General features: G+C 45.9%; 1 protein-coding gene across 1 annotated transcript in view; it reads right to left on the bottom strand.

The window, feature by feature from the left end:
• The window catches only part of HYDIN (HYDIN axonemal central pair apparatus protein), a gene marked incomplete at both ends in the record, with an annotated part of 149,106 nt that overhangs the window by 105,566 nt on the left and 22,591 nt on the right, over window positions 1–20,949 (bottom strand). Inside the window, 2 exons of the mRNA XM_082319070.1 lie at window positions 6,661–6,844; window positions 9,506–9,707. Coding sequence (XP_082175196.1) covers window positions 6,661–6,844; window positions 9,506–9,707 — 386 coding nt within the window. The remainder of the gene's footprint in view (window positions 1–6,660; window positions 6,845–9,505; window positions 9,708–20,949) is intronic.

Genomic DNA, 20,949 nt, shown 5'->3' with positions numbered 1-20,949 from the left:
ATGAGACAGGGCAGGACCAGCAAGGCTGAGGGTGAAAACTGATGCCAGGATTTGACTGTAGTTCTGCAATCAGGCTTACGAGAGCTGTGCACAGCCAGGTTACCAGGGGCATGCAGCTTAGAGTTTGTGCTGGCTGTCAGACAGACGACGCCTACCATAAACTGAGCATCCGATTTGCTGGGACTGTGTTATTTCTTGCAAAACTATGGGATCTATCTGAAAAAGCAGAGTGAGATTTTTAGACACTGTCATCATTCAACGCAACACTGGCTGCTCTAAAGCAGGGTTTATATGAACAAGAATGAGGACTCATAGAGCCAAATCATTCCTGGGAAACTCAGAGAGCATCCCTCCTTCCACCAAGGCCAGAAAACAAACTTCGAGCCTAATGCAGTAGTATCAGTCTTTCAGGTCACCTATCTAACAAAGAACTGTTTTGCTGCTCACTTCTGCTGGATCGCAGGCTGATGGTACTCACTGGTCTATTTTATGTGCCGCAATCAGATATATTGGCCCCATGGACTCTTCGGGGCAGTTTGGTTATTACTCAGAGGCTGTCGGAGGCAATACGTCTCCCGTTAATGGAAGCAAGTGTAATACAATTCATAAGCAAAAATGAAGCTAAGCAGGAAAGGAAGAAAGTTAAAAAGAACCATTGGCCTGATGAATATGTATCTGCTAACAACAGTGCACTTTTCTAGCTGAGTGAGTTTAGCTGACTTTGGGATTTGATAAACTCCAAGGCCAGTACATCTGTGACAGAAATATAACCGACACTGTGATCTTACCCCACTGTTTTGGAGCACAGTAACGGCAATATATCACAGAGGCAGGGATAGGGACAGACTTAACAGGGCAGGGAACCCAGGAAGGTGGTGCAGAGCCAGGAGGCTGGGACAAGAGTGGGAGATGGTTCAGAAACAGCGCGTGCTTGATGCTTATGACGGCTCTGTCTTGCTACGAGCTGCACCCACATCAACTATTCTGATCTGGTCACTGCCGATTGAGCTGGGGGTGAACAGGACTAGGATGGCAAACTTACCTGTTCCCCCACTAAGCTCTAGCAGCCAGACAGACTGATACTCTGCGTGCCTGAGGCCCTAACGTGACTGGCACAGCAACGATCCCAATTGCAGCGATGAATATGCACAGGGAGACGTTGTGACTACAGCAGGGAGGAGGTAAGAGAAAGAGAACATCATTAAAAGAAAATATTTCAGTAAATTCCACTTCCCCATTTTACAGCATACAGAAACAGAGGCACAGCAAGTCTTTCAGCCACTGCAGAGTCCATCCAGGGTACTGCAGTACTTCCAATGCTCCTCTCAGGACAGCGAAAACCTCCCAGGAGCTCCTCTGGCAGGGCAGCACCATTAGCTCCAGTTTCTCCAAGGAGGTCCCAATGTACATAAGGGCTGAAACTTCAAGGCCTGAATGCCCTCAAGCGTTCAGGAGAGATGTGGGAGTATTCATACTATACAAACTTTAAATATCTAACTTGGATCATCTACAGGGAGCCTTGGGCTACAAAGCCTACATCCCCTTGAATGCAGAAGCTGAACTGCTCAGGTTCTCCACCAACTTGGGACACCTGAGTTTTGTGTCAAAGGCAGGCAATGAGGATACCCCTCCTGCCCAGAGTAACGTAAAACCCTTTGATAGTCCTCACACCACGCCAGTGGTGTACCAGCCCCAGAAGCACATGGCTACATGATATCTCATAGTCCAGAGAGCAGTGTCTGTACATGCTCTGGGCTCTCCACGGACACTGAGCTCGATACCAAGAGCTGCCCCTCGGAGGCATCCCTTCTGGTCTGTGCAGCTTTGGATTAACCTGGTTTGGGATAACAATGCCCACAGTCATCCTGTTCTCAGGGGACACTGCCTTTTGCCATGGAACTGCCTTGTACAATTATCAAGTCCGCTTCAATATCCTTTCTCTCTCTCCACCATGGGACCTGTCCCCATTCAACTCTTGTCCCCACCTAACCCCTGCCCCCAGTGGACCATACACATCTGTAATAGGCACCAGCCAGCTGGACCCTGGCAGAGCCAGCAGCAATACCCTGCATCCCACTGGGTGCCAGGGCTTGCACCCAGAAGGACATCTCAGATCAGCTCCTGGAGAGAAAACCATGCCTGCCTTCATCTTTGCAGGAAAAATTTGGAAACCAGCTCACAAATGAAGGCAAGGCCCTGTCAGAGAGCTGGCTACCCCAGCCAGGACTCACTGTCCAAGGCTCCCTCTGCTTACAGAGAAGTGGGCACAAAAGGCAGGAGAGCAATATCAGGGCTTTGCAGTCTGCTCTGGCTGCCTGCTGGTCTCCACGTGGGACATGAGACATTGCTCCTGACACAGAAAGCCCTCGTTGTCCTGGTCTTGTCCCATTCTTGCATCACCATTGCTGTCAGAAGGGGAACCGGAGCTGGGTCAGAGACTGCATGGCATTTGTCTGACACTAGAATTTGATCCCAGCCCAAGATAACCCAAACTGAACACCAAAACGGTGAACTTCCACTGCACCAGAAAAATATGGCTTCAGCAAGAACCTGGGAGAACACTGCAAGTCTACATCTCCAAACAGCGAGGGAGTCGAAATGAGTCCCTGCAGGTGTTATTCAGAGTGGCTGAGTCCCTGGTGGGATGATTTGCTCAATACCCCCAAGATCACAGTGATTGCTGCAATGTTGCTAGGATCTCTCTGTACACTGTATAAGTAACGAGTGTAGGAGGGAGCCTAGACCTTTGGGCCGATGTCATTTCTTCTTTTACGACTTAAACAGATGAGGGTGCAGCACACAAACCCCCTTGCTAGAGATGATGTCTTGCCATGCTCTAGGAAACCACTCAGTGATGCACCAAGATCCTGACAAGGGAGATATCTCCCTGCATCTGAGGAGCTGCTGGATCTCAAGGCACAGTCAGATGAGACTCCTCTAACGCACCAGAGGAAACAAGCCTACGGACTAGCAATAAAATCCATCCTTTAATATGCATCAGCACAGCCCTCTGGAACAATCCTAATGCAGCATTATTACTGGAGCCTTGCACTCATATCCTCACTTCCAAGAAAACCTGCATCAGCAGTTAATAGACTCAGTCTCTTGAGCTCCTGATATGAAATCACTATTCTGCAGGATTCAATGTATTTGGTTGGAAACTTTTGGCAGTGCATCCACAGATAGCTTCGCTGTATTGTCAGTGAAGCTATAAGCCAGACCGTTTGACTCCAAAAGTGGAGGCCAAGAAGAAATAATCAGTTACACTTTATTCTACTATTCCATGGCTAAAACAAATTCTTTAAAGAAATAACTATTCTGGGAAATTTCTGTCATTTCTCCCTTCATTACTGCTGTATGTCAGACTATAAAACTAGAAAAAATGGTGAGTTATTTCTCCTGGGAAATTAAAATAGGCTGTTGAAGAGGTTCCTCACATTCCTGCTACCCCATGGGGAAAAACGAACTGCTGCTTAAAGGGATATGGTTCATTACCCACCCTTGCAGGCTACTGCTACATGCGTATCAGCCTCAGGACACCTCAGGAGCCAGCGGTCTGCCTGGGCTAACATGTTCTCTATAGGATGGCAGTTGAGTCGGAGCATGGAAAACTACTGAGGATGCTAACCGGGACAGAAATAAAACTGTGCAGTGCTGTGAACATGATATTGCAACACTTCTGGCTTAATGTCAGCCTCAGACAGACTGCAACTGGCAGGTGGCATAAAATACAGATGGTGGACGTATGATGATACAGCACAGAAACTCTAGCTGTTGTACCCTGGCTTTGCTACAGCATAAAGCAACGGGATGCAGGAGGGGATGGCACACCATGACTCACAGCTACAGAAGCGATCTCTATGCAGGAGCCCAACTGTAAATACATGCAGATCCTATTTTCCCTCCCTCTGCCCCTAAATAATGAGAATCTGCTAGATCTCCACCAGCCTGAATAAGAAAAAGCCAGTCTTGAAGAGTTGGGCACCACCAACTGTTGGCCAAATCCACTACTTTGTTTTGCAGAGGGGGAAGCCAATCCACGGAAAGGAAATCACTGCTCAAAGCAGACAAAGCCAAAGACAGAGCTGGCAACAGAAGTATTGAAATGACACCCAAAGTGCATCCTGCTAGTTCAGGGCACTTAGGAGAAAGGCAGTGCCAAAGCTAACATCTTCCTCTTTCCATAAATAACTGAACCCATGGTGAGCGGCAGGACAGACCACAGCTCCCACTGGAGATGGTGCCTCCTGCCAAAACCTGAAGTGCTCCGCAGTAACCTCTCATTTGGACGGGGACCAGCTTGGTTCCCCAGCTGAGGTAGAGATTTGCAGGAACAAACAACGCTGTTACCTCCTGGCCCAACCTCTAGATCAACAACAGTAGCAGTTTCATAACCTGGATATCTTGAAGACCACCTCCACCACCTCAGAGTTAACACATGGCACTGCGGAGTCACTACTAGGCAATGACAGGACAGGGATGACTTGTCAAGGGCAGTGCAATGGTAACAAATCCTTGTCCTCCCTTTCCTCTGGTTTCCATTTCCAAGGAGTCAGCTCCCACGTGTCTGCAATGTGACTTACAGCTAAGCTGTGGTGGGAAGGATGCAGCACAAAGCAAGGACTTTGTCCTTTGGTAGCCACCTGGGCTTCTATCACAGCTGCTTCTGCTGACATATCATGTGTGTTTGCAAAAATAAATTAAACCAAATTTGAGATGCACTCAGAAAGTCAGAGTTGCATAACAGCTTGTTTCCCACAGGCTTGGATGGCTGCTCAAAATGTTCATGGTCACATGGTCATTCCAAAATCACTGCCTCCTCTTTTTTGTTATTATTTTCATCAGAGAGTTAACCCTATACAGACTGAAGTGACCTGCTGCAGCTTCTACAGATAGCAACACCTGAAAAAAACAGCAGCTAATGGTCCACTTACACAGCAAAGCTTCTGCATAAACCCTGCAAAGCCACCCTGTCCAGAAAGTGCTTCCAAGACTACTATACTTCATCAGCTTCCTAACCTCCAGAAGCAATTGCTTCCGCCAGTCACTTGTTACAAGGGTTTGATTATTTTCATAGGTGCTCTCAGACATCATGGGTGATATGCAGGAAGAGAGCAGCCACTTTTGGCCAGAAGGTCTGTGAAGCAGCAAGGTCCCAAGCTTTGGGGGGCCTCTCCAGCAGATTCACATGGCAGTGCAAGAAGGTCTCTGTCACAGCTAAAGGTTACAGCGGCATCGTTGGAGAGAAGGATATGGAAGTCAGTGGCAGTCGATTTTTAGATTATACATTTGATAAAGAGGAGGAAAATTCTTACTGTCATTTCAGATCAAGACACCCATATGTCAGAGGGAGAAGACAGACATGAGCAAAACTCTGAATGTGAAACTGATTGTTCCATAAATAATGGAATTAATGCAAATCAAAAGATTAATAATGCTGGCCAAGACAGATAGGGAGACACTCATGTAGTAGCCCACTTATATTCAGTCCTGGAGCAAACTGTGTAACATTAACATAGCCATTTAGGAAGAGTTTCCACTCAAGACTTGAGGCCAGGCTACACTTCATGTCCGTACATGGCTACGTGAAGTACCAGGACTCAGTACTGTGAGCGGCCAGACTTCTGCACCTCACCTTAATGTACTTCAGGAGCTCAAGGGTGGGTTATGCTAGTTGTGGAGACATAGTCCAACTGTGACAAAGCAGGAGCCCTGGGACACACTCCAAAATCAGCTCTAATGCACTGTGGGATGCTCTTAATGCTCAGCTGATCAGCTCCCACTCTACAATATTCCTACTGCTCTGACACAATCTCTTGGTCACACCATGCTGCTACAGTGGTGTGAAACTGCAGTTGTGCTGACATTGGTGGCTCTCAGCCTTATATGGGCTATAGGAGTAACCAAGAAGAGAACATGATCCCCTCCCTTGAAGAAAAAAAAAAAAAATTAGTTCACCTATTTAAAAAAAAAAAAGAAAAGGTTGGGCTTATTCTAGGGTTTACTCCAAGATGAGAAGGGATTTTGCACTGCTCAGACAGCAGGTATTCTTCGTCTCAGACCACGCGAATACTCAGAATCAGGGCTCTGGTTTATTGAAGGACATGGGGTTTTGCTTGCATAAACAGAAAAGAAAAAATTTCTGTGCCTATGTGCAATACAACTCAAAAAGCCCATTTAAACCTGCCAGTCTTGTGTCCAGGCTCACAGATGACACTAGCAGGGAGATTCGGACATGGTGCAAGTCCAGGTTATATGAAGGGATTGGTATTTCCATGATTAAACTCGGGCTGAGTTTGGCGTCCTTTTCACAGAGGACCATTTCATTCTTCAGGCCAATATGTGAACTGACAGGGCTCTAATATCCTTTGTTAATCCCCATACAGTATGTGTAAAGTGTGCCCTTACGTATAATAATCGACACCTCTGACCACTGTAAGGACACTTAATTATAGCCCTTGCAGTAGGCTCAGCTTTAGGCAGGCTCTCGCTGCCTGTCAGGAGCCGCAGTTCAGAAATGCTTTTTGCAACAAGCTCTCCCATCCTCACTAGAAACCTGATGTTTTCTCTCTTTACACATCAAGCCAGCTGATGCACGGATCTGCCAAGTGACCGCAATTCAGGGAGGTGGAGGAAGGGAGGTTCTCAGCTACTGCTTACCACTGGCTCAAAGGTGAAGATATCATCGGAAAAAAGCATGGAGTCTCCTTGCACCTTTGCCCTCTGGTTCTGGAAGGTGCGGGAGAGAAGGGAAAGGCGTTCTCGGAGAGTGGGGTCCACTGCGCACTCCTTGAGAAAATAATCCGTCTCATCCTCTTCCTGCCTCTGCAGCCTGCGACACAGCCTGCAGCCATGGGAGAGACAAACCAAGCAGATAATTTAATAAGCAACATATTTGCGGAGACTGTCATGTAAGTGCAGGGGCAGCAGCGCACTTGGGGAGGAACAGCAGCAGCCCAGCAAGGGGCTGACCCTGAGCCATGGGGTCCCAAATGGATCGGATGATCACTTGTTCACTGGCGTGACAGGTAGCTTTACCCCACGCTTATGAGCCAAGAAAAGTTTTTTTTGAAAGCTAGCAGCCCTCGAGAGAGTGACCTGGCTCAAAGCCACTGCCACAACTGATGGAGAATCCAACAACAACCTCAACTGGCTTTTCCTACCATAGAGCTGCTTGTGGGAGGCAGATAACAAAGACGAAGGAGCACCCACTGCAGTGCTTCACTAGGAAGGGAAGAAGCAGATGGGTTTCAGCTGCAGGTTACTAGCATCACTCTTTTTTCTTCACTTTTGGATAAGCGAACAATGTTCCCTCTCTGCTCCCTACACCGCCTTCCACCAGAAGATCCCAGAGCACTTTAAAAGCAAACTAATGAATTCAGGCATCATATCACCTCAGTGTAATTAATGAGTTTATATGCATGAAAACAGAGGCCCTGAGAAACGAAGGAACTCTGCCTAGCATCACCCAATAAAGAAGTCAGGACCAGCACCTCTAAGTCCAAACCCTTAAGTCTAACCTTGAACCACCTTATCTTTTTCCTTTTTGGCCTTCTCTGCAGAGCTTTGACACAGTTAATCTCTCCCTTACTTGGTAGTTGTAGCAGAAATCATTCTAGTGTTTAAAGATCACAACGAAGAGATGAGAAGGGAACGCTGCCACAGAGCAGTTGCTTCCTAGCTGGCATATTGCTGTCCCCCCTTCACGCTCCAGTCCCCTGGCCATGAAGAACCAGCAGGTGACAACTCGGGGGGGATGAGTGGAAGGCTCCATGCACAGCAAACTGAGGCAATGCAGTATAAACAGGATAGCGATCATCACCCAGCTAAATTCAAATACAATTGGAAAGGAAATATAGTCATGGATGTTAGTAGCTGCACACAGACAGAGCCTCAGGCAAATGCCGTCACCAGCACCAAAAATACTTGCTTTGGCTAGCTCCCCGTAGAGTGCAATAGGAAATGTTTCTCCACGGCTGACCTAGAATGCTGTGCATTAGGGGGGCTTCCAGCCACTGAGATGAGCAACCCTCAACTCAACCTCTGTCAACAGACGACAATTCCACCATTACAACCCAGAAAGTCCTGCAGGAGGGAGACAGGGCAAACACCTGGATAGACCTTCTAACAATCCAGGTCTTTTTGGGTCACATCCCAGTGCGGGGTCCTGCATTGCCTTCTCCCATGAAAAAGTCCTCCCTGCTCCAAGACCTCAAAAGCTTCTCTGACAGCAGGACGGTGGCCCTGGAGCTATGACCATCCCTAAGATTGCAAGTAAGGAAGAACAAAACGTCCTGGGCAGTGACTAGGACACAAACTGGCACAAGATCAAATGTAACTGGAAAAAAATCAGGTTGAAGTCTATTGTGGGGAAACCTGGTTGCTTCTGGGGGGAAAGAGGATCACCCAGGGTCCAGTCTGAGAAAGGCAGGTGGGAAGAGATGGTAGAGAAATGGTCCAGGGAAGTACCAAGAGAAGGTCACGAGATTTTCTTTTAACACACTGAGCTTGCAGAGAAGTCACGCGCTGTGTAATTAAAAATAGAGAACAGTGGAAAACTAGTTTTGACCTTCAAGGCATTTCTGACCTAATTATGTTGAACTTTATTTGCTCATAAGCCCTTAAAAAGTGCTCCAGTTTAAGGCAGTTTCCTGATCAGCTATGGGTTCAGACTAACTCTTATATACCTACATCCATCCAAGTCTGAAAAGTCACACAAGGATTACCCAAGCTTTTAAGTGTAATTTCCAATTCACCCGCCCTGGGCTGTAAGTGACTCTCTGCTGCCTGAAATGGGAATTTCAAAGCTTCACCAAAGACAGCCTTTGAAGATCCTGACCCATCTCTCACCACCATGAAGACATGGGTTGCTGAAGCCCAAATGCACTTCCAGGTCTTGTGCTGCCCTACCTTCCCTGCAGAACCCTCCACCTCCAAACTCTCCCCGGCCTCTAAGGAAGGGCAGAAATACCTCATTGTGCTGGAAACCAGGACAGTGCAAGGCAATTCAACACCCTACAGCAGGGTGGCCTCAGCTTTCTGGGCCAATGAAGCACTTTACCCTGCACACTGCTGGAAAAGGAGCCTACCACCTTATCAAAGCTGGAGTGGAAGAAACTGCAGTGACTATTGTAATAGCTATGTTACCTGCAGCTACATTAAGTCCCATGTAACAAGTGCTGACACTTTCCTCAGCTTCACGGACCCGCTGTAGCCCAGGGATCTCTGGACCTCAGTGGTTTGTGCTCCCGCAAAACACGAATTTGCTATGCAGTCATTGCAATGAACCTTTCCTCCCCCAAACATCATCCTCAGCTGGAGTACGGGTGGAACTGGAATGGGAAGTGCTGAGCTCCATTACTCTGAAGCTCAGTGACACATACCCTGACAGTGTGGATGGTTTACTTGCCCTAAACCATTCAAAAGCACCAACACCCCTCTGAGATCATGCGTTAATTTTACCCTTGGGCAGTGTATCTTACTGAAATGAATCTTTCAAACAAACCTCAGCTTCTGCTGATCCTCCTCTTCCTGAGTAACAAAAGCCTTCCACTGGAAGTGGGCTATGATTTCACTCCGATTGTGGATGACCACGGATCTGTGGTTTGACAGTGTGAGGTAAGTCTTCTCAACTGTCAAGGAGTTCCTGTCTAGCCTGATGTTGACATCTACAGCTGCTCCATAAAGGCTTGTGTGAATATCTTCACCTGGAACAAAACAAAGGGGAGTCTTTGCTCATCTCGCTTGCTGATGGAAGTACAAGGAAGAGAGCAAACCACAGGTAACAGAAGAAAGTGTCACAGCTTTTAGCCATATTAGCAGTTCCACAGACAATTATCACATCCTGATAGCCGCATGCATACGGCATGAGGATGTCCTGGACGCCACCTTAAGCACCTTATTTCTGGGTGTGTTTGTAGAGATTTATCCCCAGGGTGACAGTATTTACAGTAAGGTTTTTTCAGATGTACCCAGGTGGCCTCTGGGTTGCCATCCCACTCAGGTCACAGGGAATCCTTCATTGAAGTCATTCAGGTGACTCTGAGAAGTCCCACCTCGGTCACGGCTTGCCCAGGGTCTCCTGCAGGCACACCACCAGTGTTGTGTCTCTCCTGATCCCTTGTTGCTGACAACCAAAGTTGCCTGGGGGCATGCAGGCAGAAAAGGGAGGTTCAGAGGAACAAGTGAAGTGACAGCCCATGGCAGGATGGGATGCAGAAGAGAACTTCACTGTGTTGTAGAAGCAGTGCCCTCACTTGCTGTGGGTTTACGAAAATACTTCAAAACGAGACTGGTGGGGGCATGGCCCACACCAACCTGCCCATTACAGTCCTGCAAGCCCATTTTTTCAGCCTGGATCCTGTTGCTTACACCTGAGTATGCAAGTCTACACTGAGTATTCCCAAGCTATTCCATGACCAGAGCAAGGACATCTTTGCTTTTCACCTCAGACCGAGCTAAAGAAGAGAGAGCCCCTGGCTGTGCACATCAACTGATTAACGATTGGAGTCTTGCTGGAGTACCTGCCAGCATTTCACCCTCCAGAACAGACTCCCACCAAAGGCTCCCTCATTTCCAGAGCTTTCAGACCTTCGTTCTTCCTAACCAAGTAACTCCCGGGAGTCAGCTCAGCTCAAACTTCAGTACCAAGCCCACTCTTCCAGTTGTGGGTGAGTGTTTTCCAGATAAGATGCAAACAGCAAACATCAGACGTATTCTCTAGAAAAGGCATTTCTATGGAGTGGTGCTTAAAGTCTCAGAGCCAGCCCCAACTGACAAGTGCAGCAACCCGGCCATATCCTAGGGAGCATCTGACTGCAAAGGCAGAGCCTTCTCCTCACTGCACAGGTTACAGAAAGGCAGCCAGTGGATGGACCTGCCTTTAAAAGGCTACTGTGCAACAAGACAAGAGAGCTGGAAGTGTGCTGGATGGACTCCTTAAATCCTAAGCCAGACAACACAGCAGAATCACATTTGTTTTGGGAGGGGGGCTGGGGAATGAAGCAAGACTCACCCTTAAAATAGTAGATCTCTACAGTCATTCATTCATCTCCACACATAGAGAATATTCAGCCTTCATGCCTCTATAACGTCAATTTCTTTGCTCTTAAGGGAGTCCAGAGTGGTAGGGATTTGAAGCCAGAGGTGACTTACATTGTGAGAAAACCAGCAATGTTTCCAATGACTGGACAGTCTGCTTCCTATAATGGACAATTTAGCATATAAAAATAACTGAAGTTCAGGAGAGTTCCAGAGGCAGGTACGGTTTATAAGCATTACCATTCCCCTCCACTGAATCCTCAGCATACGTTGGCAAGCAGAGGAGCCAGAACCCAAGAAATGGGAGACATGCACAGTGCTTCGAGCATGCACAACTCAGGTTTATGGAAACACGAGCTAATGCTCTACAACGATCAAGATGACAAACTACTACAAAATAAACACCATGACAACTATCCTCATCATCTCACTGTCTAAACCCACGACCACATAGGTCTTGAAATATTAGGTGTAGTTCTGATCTCAAAAAACAAGTTAAAGCATTTGAAATTAAATAGAAAAGGGCACAAAGTACAATTAAAAGTATGGAGCAGCTTCTATATGAAGACTGAATAGGATTCATCAACCGAGAAATCATATGGGAGATAGATGGAAGAGGTTTGTAAAAGCATGGCCTGGGAAACGTGAACAAGGAAAAATTTGTCACGATTTGTCATAAAACAGGAACCCAAGGGCCTGAAATAATGTTATTAGCCAGAAATTACACAAAAGGAGTAGTACTTTTCCAGGCAATATTCCTTCCTTTGGAACATACTGCCATAGGAGGCTGTAGGGGCTAACATGGATAAATTCAGAAAGCAACTGGACAAATTCTTGGAAGATAAAACCATCAGAAGCTATTAAAGATAAGAATAAAGCCTCCAGCACAGAAAAATGCTAACTCCAGAGACCACAGAGAAAAAGCATATGTACTGCCAGTTTCTACACGCTTTGCTAAACATCCCCTGTTGCTGCTCTCCTGGACAGGAGCTGGGGATGTAGCCACCCTTATGCTCCTGGCTGCAAGCACCGATGACTCTTTTGAAGGCTGGAGGGCTTGCCAGAGCACCTTTTACCACAAAGAGTAGTACTTGGCATCATGCTGAATATATAAACCCAGAAATCGCTCAGTACAGTAGAGCATGCACAGATGCCAGTGAGTCAGGAGGAAGCCGCGGATGTGTCTGCCAGGCAGATGAACTGACACAGACAGTGGAGCTGTCAGGGTTGGCCGAGGGCAGCTGCAGACCTCATGTCTTGGGTGCCAAATTATATGTGACATTTCATTTAAGACTCTTGGTTGTTTAATATATAAGTTTAAAAAAAAAAAAAAATCTCTGTAGTGTAACAGTGATGTAGAACTATGCATTGCATTTGACAGGGTAATGTCCATGGTGTGTAGTTTAGGATGCTTTGCTGCCATGAAAGCACATTTACTGAATCTAGATGTATCTGCCCTATCATTATTTACACAACATGATCTTATTACAGGCTGTCAATTCTCTCATTCTTACATGCTTTTGATACATTTCCCACAGATGGCAGGACGCAGCTCTCACTCTGCAACCCAAACGAAGCAATGCCTGAACTTGAAAGTAAAAGCTAGATTTTTTATACAGCAGTAGAGCAGATGCTCTGGGTTGTGTACTCCTGAATGATGCTCTTTGACACAGCAGAAACACCACTGTGTTTTATTCCAGCATCCACCTGCATGACTGTGGACACAGGTATCTTGGCACATCATGATAACTTTTCACTATCTTGAAGTATGAAGTCTAGCACTGGGTCATCCTCTGTGGGGCCTGCTGTGCAGGAAAAAAAGAAAAAGAGGGAATTTGCAGAAGAGCTAAAACATCTTTCTGAATTCTTCTAACACTATATGATCATCCTGGTACAAGAGGGAATAGTTTTCAGAGCCATACAAATTGTTCTTAAATAGAAAGACACATTTTCTTTAGCTTGAAAGTATAGCTCAATGAATGGATAAGCAAACCCTTGAACAAGATTTCAAAACAAATTTCAGGTTTTATGAAGAACACTTTCCTAGTATTCATCAGCTAGTACTTTCCTTCATTGATTGCTGCTCTAAATATTAGGAAGCTGGTAGCCAGATTGATTAGACTGAATAGAAACAAAACAGCACCCTGCTGCATCTGGCCTTCACTGAGACATATTCTTCCTTTATCCCTGTCACTCCCTCTTTGCTGAATTTGGATTTTATATCTTGTTAGGCGTGCATGGCAGTCATATTTGGAATATTTGGGTAGCCTGGAAAGCAAGTTTAATTTCATTTGCCCAGTTTGTCAGAAGACTGTGCCTCGCTCTCATCTCTTCTATGAACACAGCTGAAGAGAGACAGGTCCTGCTGCTTTTTCACTGAAAATACAAGCAAGCAATGAAAGCAGAGCTCTTCACTCAAAAGGGTGTTATTGTACCTCCATATCGATCTGCGGTAAGTAATTCTTTTGCTCTTGCTACTATCACACCCAACTGCCTCACCACTGCCAGCATATACTTGTTTTTCAAACGGCATGCAAAGTACTGCTATTACAACTTCACCACCGGAGAAGCAAGTCACTTCACCAGGCTAAGTGATCTCCGGAAAGCTAGAGGAGTCACCTACAGCTGGATCCAGCCCTCCCCACCATATGCTTTTTGCTGCATCTCCTGCAGAGCTACCACTAGATCAGAGTCAGGAGCATTGCTCTGAGCTGTTTGGCTGTCAGGAAGCTAATGGCATCGCCTACGAGGTGTGCTGATCTCTGCTGGCCTGAGAAAGGCCGTCGGTCAGCCCCCACACTTGTATTTCCAGCACTAGAGCAAAACGTAGAGCAGCGACAGTCATTTTTAAGTGTTTCTCCGAGGCAGTGTTCACGAGGCTACCTTCAGACACTGTTAAATCACCATGTTGTTTACTCCAGCCCTAAAAGCAGCTTGTTTATAAACCTCACCACTAAATAACTGCTACTGCTAACACGGGTGTTTCTAGAGAATCATTCCTAGGCTACAACAAAGCTCAGAAGAGGGCCTCTACCTCAAAGACGTTGCAAGGAACCATAAGACAACAGATGGGGATGAACAGGGAGATGGAAAGCAATGACCAGCCAGCAGTGGTCTAGAGGACAGGTTGCAGGCTCTTCAGACAGCTCTCTTGCACACTAAAAGTCATCCCATTTGACAATCAAATAGGCTCCTCGTTGCGCATCCATCTGTAATGGAGCACCCAAAGCACCCCCCACTACCTTCTTTGCACCATGCTTAGGAAGATCTGTTTGCCTTGTTATAGGATGAAGTACTCCAGCACAGGACTATCTGGGAGCCAGCATGGAGGCTTTGTTCTGCCCAGCGTGAAGGAGCCTCACAGAATGTATTGAAAAGGACAATGAAACCATCGGATGATGAAAGACAGCGCTGCTGCATATCCAGGATGCCGCAGGCTATTTTTAATCATTATTGCTACTACAGTAATGATACGCTGGGGTACCTGACTGGCTGAAACATTGCTTTTGGCCCACAGGAAAAATAGTGCAGGAACTTTCATTCTGATTGCCTGGCAAAGACATGCCCAACATACCACTTAATAAATCAATCACCCTTCAAGCTGCTCTTCTGCTTCTCAGCAGATGCTGATTGATCCACAAGGAAAGGAGGTTAATGAATGGTCAAGTTCTGCCCTGAAACGCATCCAGAGTTAATGACACTTAAGAATATATTAGTGATTTCCGCTGATGATAGAGTAGACAACCTGTGGTCAAGGATGACCTGCAAAGAGATGAAAACCATTCTTCCAGAAATCTTTCATGTACTAAAAATGGGATGTGCGGTGTCACATGGAAGTCTGTTTCTGTGCATACCTGGGGATGAACAAAACAGCCAAAAGAAGATTTTTGACTTCCAAATGACCCTCCTAGTACACACACCCCCGTCCATGCTCATGTAGTCAACTCCATGGGTTGCTTTAGCAGGGTTTTTGTCAGGAGCGGTGTTATGTAGTTGTGGAGCTATAAAGCTGTGCAAAAAACCCTGAGGCATAAATGAAGCACAAACTTAATTCCCCTTCATCTACCTGCAAAGTGATGGACCATCTGTCTTGAAACACAAGGCCCTGGAGAGGGGGCAAAGTCCATACTCTGTTTGCAAGAAGTAGAACAACCTTATCTAAACAGAGTATAAAAAAATCATTATTGCAAGCTGTTCTAGAAAAGGGGAACAAAGACAGGAAACAGTTGTTACCTATTAGCTGTTTTGACATAAATGAACACTTTGGAGACCAATTAGACTCACCATCAATCTAATTGATTTGGACTATAAAAGCCTATAACCAATCAGTTGTATAAAGTATTAGTTACCAATCCTTGGTCTGTTGCAGCGCTGCTACTGTTAAGATGCAAAGTCAACATATAATTGCACAAACTCTTATTTACACCTTTTTTTGCCTACAATATATGCCTCCCTCCACTCATCTAGTTCCCAGTCACTTTGAAGAACATAAAAGTCACTCAGAAACCAGCCACACTGCTGGGAATTCTCACAAGCAAAGGAAGAAAAGCACAACCTGCACTTACCACCTGCAACACGCAGAAAGAAAAATCCCTTTGCAAAGTTTTTAAATGCCTGATAGTCCAAGGAAAAGCTAGAGAAGCCTCTTGTAATAGCTACAGCATCAGAGTCTGGCTTACACCTTAGGATAACACGGGAAACAAGATCTTCTTTATAACCTCACAGAATAAAATAAGTTTCTAAACATCTGCCAGCACTAAACAAACTAAAAAAACTGCATCAGTGCACTACAGCAAAGCTTCAGAGTCAAAAGAGGCTGCTGCTTAGGAAGCAGAAGATTTCTCCAAGTCTTAGCACTTGTAAGAAGCTACTATAAATCTGTCTGCTGCTGAAGGAATGGAGAATTGCATGAAGATGAACAACTACAGAGGTGAATAGCAATGGCACATAGCGTTGGCAATCAGAAGCTCAGGGTCTGTTGCCATGAATTTAGCTCAATAGTAACTTAATGCTACTCACAGCAACATCAGAGCTCCTGTAAACACTCGCACAAGGCTAAGATTAAAACCAGAAAATGGTTTTGGTATTCCCACCCTGGTATCCTGCACAACACAGGGACAACTCAGATAAATACCTAACGAAGCAGTGAGTTTGCTCAGGCAAGTATTGAGCCTCCTCCATTCTGGCTGAAGTCAGAAAAAATTGAGAGCACTCAACAACTTGTTTGAGTGATCTCAGGAATGCAAAATGCAACACAACAAGGGCTGAACCTCAGTTAAACCCTGCTGCCTATCCACATCCATCAGTGGATTTACAAAGAAGAAAAAAGAGAAAGGAAAAGGCTTGATCTAGAGACTAAATCAATACGATTTTCATTTCGTTTTCAAATAAGTTCCTGGAAGCCGCTGATTGCAATGCCAGCCTTGCAAGACAGATGACAAGACCCTTAGTAGAAAGAGGGTTTTTAAAGGAAAGAGAACAGAGCTATGCAAAGGTGGTTGTGTTCTCCAAAGCCTACACAAACACACAGATGAATATCACAGCAAGACAGTGCTTTTCTCAGATGCTTTATCCTTGCGGGTAGCTGAGATGTTCAGAGGTGCTGGCACATCATGCTACAGTCACATGTTCAGCCTCAAACAGCAACAAACAACCAGGGCTGGGATTTAAGGACTTTCCTGCATGCGCACAGTGATCACTAGCACACTGCCAAGCCCTTGCATGGGTGGCCTCATTTACTGACGTAAGCCAATTCAGATAAAACCAGCATCAATTTTACCTGAAGAAAGGGATTCAGCATCTCAACACATTTACATACCCAGCTGGCAACCCCATGCTGATCCACGCAGGAGCTGAACAGTCACTAACACAGCTGACAATTCCCCTTGGCCCATTTGCAATGTGCTGTAGCCTCTGCTACAGTTTATCATCACTGCAGCCGACATACACAGGCTTTGCTTCTGCTGCCAGTCAAGCACGCCCAGTCCTGTAGCTACCCATCATCTTCACCAAACCCAAATGGCTCTAATACATCACGTCAAACTCACTGTCATTCCATGGGTGACTAAAGAGCTCCGCGTCAGCTCCCTAATGAGTCGGTTTTAAATATGCCTTAATTTTTCCAGTGATCTCATGCCTCATTTTCCCCATTTGAGATTAAATGTCAGTGTTTTCTTAAGCTGGCAGTTACCACTCACAGCTCCAGAGGCTTCTGCTGCTGCAGACCAAGAAGGACAGAGGCATCTCAGGGCATCCTATGTAGGGCAGAAGACCTAGATCCGCCTCTGATACCCCCCATAACCCTGAGCATTGCTGCCACACTAAGAGCAAGTCCCATTCAGTTCTTTGAAATCTACCCAGGAATTTTTTTATTGTTATTTTTGGTTTTTACATTGCCCCAAGGAAATCACATCTATCCTACAAGCATTCGTGCTGGCTCAAAGGAAAGGGAAGATCACACATCTACCAGCCACTTGCTCCAGACACCGATACAGCTAGCAGCCATAGAGGCTGTTTACACAGACAGATACTGGTCAACCCAAAACACACATCATGGTAGCTCTCCAGTGCTCCTAGCATGCTGCACTGGAGAAACACATTTAGCTGCTCTCTTCTCCTGTACAGGGATAACCGGAATTTGGCAGAGAGCAAGTTTTGCTCCCCAGGGCTCAGGAGGGGAGTCATTACTTCATCTGCTTCCTATGGGGACAGTAACTAACCCAGTGCAGGAAAGCTCAGTCTGATTGACAGCTATGGAGCCAGAGGCAGATGCTGCCTGCATCTTCTACCTGCCCTGGAAGTAATTAATCAAGGAGCTGAGGCCGAGCTCTCCCTCCATTGCCCTGGGTGTGCAGAGCCACAAAGGATGCTCTGAGCCTGGGTCTGTGACCCACAGCAAACAAGCTGATATTTGCTGTAGGAGAGCTCCTGCTCAGGAACTGTCAGCCCTCCTGTAACTTGTGTAGGAAGTCGAGGGAAAACAGGGTATTAACCTGCCAAATAACCAGATGGTTCCTCAACAGGTTTTTAGCATGAAGCTGGAGGCTTCCAGCAGGACTAAACCCACTGAGAACTATTCCTGAGCTACGTGTTACCTCTTCTGAGAAAGCTGCTTTCTGTGGCTCTGCACCAAGGGGAGACAGGACAGTAATGGAGAGCTTGAGGGCTGGCACTTCTTGGATATGCTGTCTCCTAAAATTCACATATGAATATTGGCTCTGATCTCTCCGCTCGAAGAGGGTGAGATCCTACCCCCAGGCTTTTGCTTCTGTGTTAGAGTCTCACAGAGCCACCGAAGGAAAACAATCTGCATAATTACTCTTATTACTGACAGCAGTAAAAGCATCTCAATATGTAGTGTCTGTCAGCCACGCGCAAGCTCAGGGAGGCTTTGCTAATTACTGAAGTTTCCTGTGCTGACAAAGGGATCCCAAGGGATGCAGTGACTGATGGGGAAAAAAAAACCTGTACAGAGGACTTTCAGCACCACACAACAGATCTCCTAGACTAGAAAGAAGCACATTGTAGCACCTTGCCACAGGGTCCCAGGGGCACTGCAGGCACCTACATACAAGCGCAGAATCTGGTCTTACACCTTGAAGACCACCCATCATACCATAGTAGGTACTTCTTGGAGACGGGAGTCTAATGCGAGTCAGGATTTAGGGAGCTCTGAGTAGAGAGGTGATTCTCCTTCCACAATTCCCAGCAGCCACTGTCTCTGGTAGCCTCCTTTACTTGCATGGAGCATCTGCCATAGATGTTATTGATCCTGGGTGCTATGGGACTGGCAAGTTTGTTTTGCACCTCCAGCACAGCTCTGGGAAGCTGTCACACATCTCCTTAACCATGTGTCCCTGAGCAAAGCTCACCCTCCCAGGCCAAGCTTGTGCTATACTGTCAGGTTGCAATGAATGTTATGACTGCAGCAAACTGGGTTTGATGTACAAACAGTAGTACTCAGGACAACCAGCTTGGGCATCTCACTTGAGAACTGCTTGAGAGCTAAAAGAATATCTAAGCTTTATGAATACTGACTTGGTTGAGACTAGACTTAACTCGATAAACTTATTCTCCCACATCCACATGGAGTGGGCTAAAAGTCACCTGGGAAGAGCCAAGCCACCAACCAGACCTTCAAGTGGTCCTGAGCGCAGAACCCTTTCCAAACCAGGATGTGTGCTTGGTATGCAGGCTTCAGAAACCCCTTCCAATACCATCATCTGATGTTAAGGTGATGAATAGGGATGTGCTGTAGCCCAGAACATCCCAAGTCACCTTCATTTCAGGATGGGCTGGGATGTTTTCACACCCAGACATATGTGGCTGGGGAAAATGGAGGAGTCTGGACATGTAAAACACTGCAGGTCAAGTTTTCATTGTAAATCATTATGCTTTTAGCAGCAAAGACATTTTCTTCACACTCATCTGTAAAGTTTGTAGCAACAGGACTACCATCACATGTACAGTCTATCCAGGGGACAGCATCTGTATTCCTAACCAGGACAGTCCAAAGGATGCACAATTTAAATCAACCAATTAATAGGCAAAGGGAAAATTGCGATTTATTCACGTTGAAGAGCTCTGTGTTTGCTTAAGCAATGCTAGGGACAGATTTGACCCAACTTCAGCAAAAATTAAACCAATGTAACATGCACCTGATCCTGTGTAAGTCACACTAACAACGGCATGATTCATTGAGAACTACTGCCACTTGTGAGCTGAGCAAGTCAGTACAGACACACAGTAAAGCAAGGAAAATGCCGCCCAACATCCTAAACTGCTATTTTGCTCTTAGCGCTTCTGTTTCATAACAAACAGTCTGTTCGTGGCTCTGAAAGAGCAACGCAGCTGCTTTTTGTATGCGAGTCACAGGGAGTCTGACTTAGTGCAGGACAAATTAGTCAGGGCTTGCCAGGAGAGGTTGGGTAATATTGTCTGGTGCTCTGCACTACACCTGCAATAAGCAGCTTTTAAGACTGATTGATTAAATGTTTCGGTTTCACTTTAGCAATTAATCTCAGCAGCCTTTTACTTATTTGTATGCTTCAAAGTTAGAGAGATAATCCCTTAATTAGTCCCTTGCTCTCCTTCTCAATTTGTGGTTTATTTAAAAATAACTGCAGCGTTGTACTGACAGGCAAGAATGAATCCTGGGTTCATCTCCCAGGTAGCTGCACACGTTCCTGGGAGGTCACCCATCTCAGAGCCAGTAGATAGTTTGATCTCCATGGCCTATCCATGCAATTCGCTTCTGCAAAGATTAACCATGGAGGGACCAGGTGCTTCAGTAAGAACAAGACTCAGGTTTTCAAAGCAAGCCATGAAAATCCTGGCCCTAATTACTCACTCAGTCTTTTCAGTCACAAAGTATAAACCCTACAGCCCTAATCTCTAGTGTTACTACTGATTTACCCTGATTTATTCCAGAGAAAGATCTAGCCCTCTGAATTTTATCCTATAGATTCTCTATATGCAGAGAAATGAGGCACTTTTTGTGCTTCTCTACCTGAAATTTCAGTAGTTCTTTCAAGAAAGTGTTATCCAAACCAATGAGCTTCTCTGAATGAGCATGAACCATTCTCCATGAATATGTCATTAACTGTCAAATATTAAACAAAGCCGTGATAACTCATAAGGCTACAAAGAGCACTTGGAAGATACAGGGGCATTTTTACAACTTCTGCAAACTCAGGACAACTAAGGTGTTCATTGCTGGGCTAAAGCATCACAGTAGCACCTAGATTAGGACACCATGCTTCCCACGACCGAAGTGCAGGAATAGGGACAAAACAAACCTCTCCTTCAGGCAAGAGAAAATGCACACCAAATGCATCCACACAACTGTAAAAGTGTCTCGTTCAGCATCACAAGATACCTCTGCTGAACCAAGGCTGACAGAAGCATTTT

This window comes from Platalea leucorodia, assembly GCF_965183815.1.
Source record: "Platalea leucorodia genome assembly, chromosome: 8".
Taxonomy (NCBI): Eukaryota; Metazoa; Chordata; class Aves; order Pelecaniformes; family Threskiornithidae; genus Platalea; species Platalea leucorodia.
The sequence above is the reverse complement of the archived record's forward strand: the minus strand, read 5'-3'. Positions and strand labels throughout refer to the sequence as shown.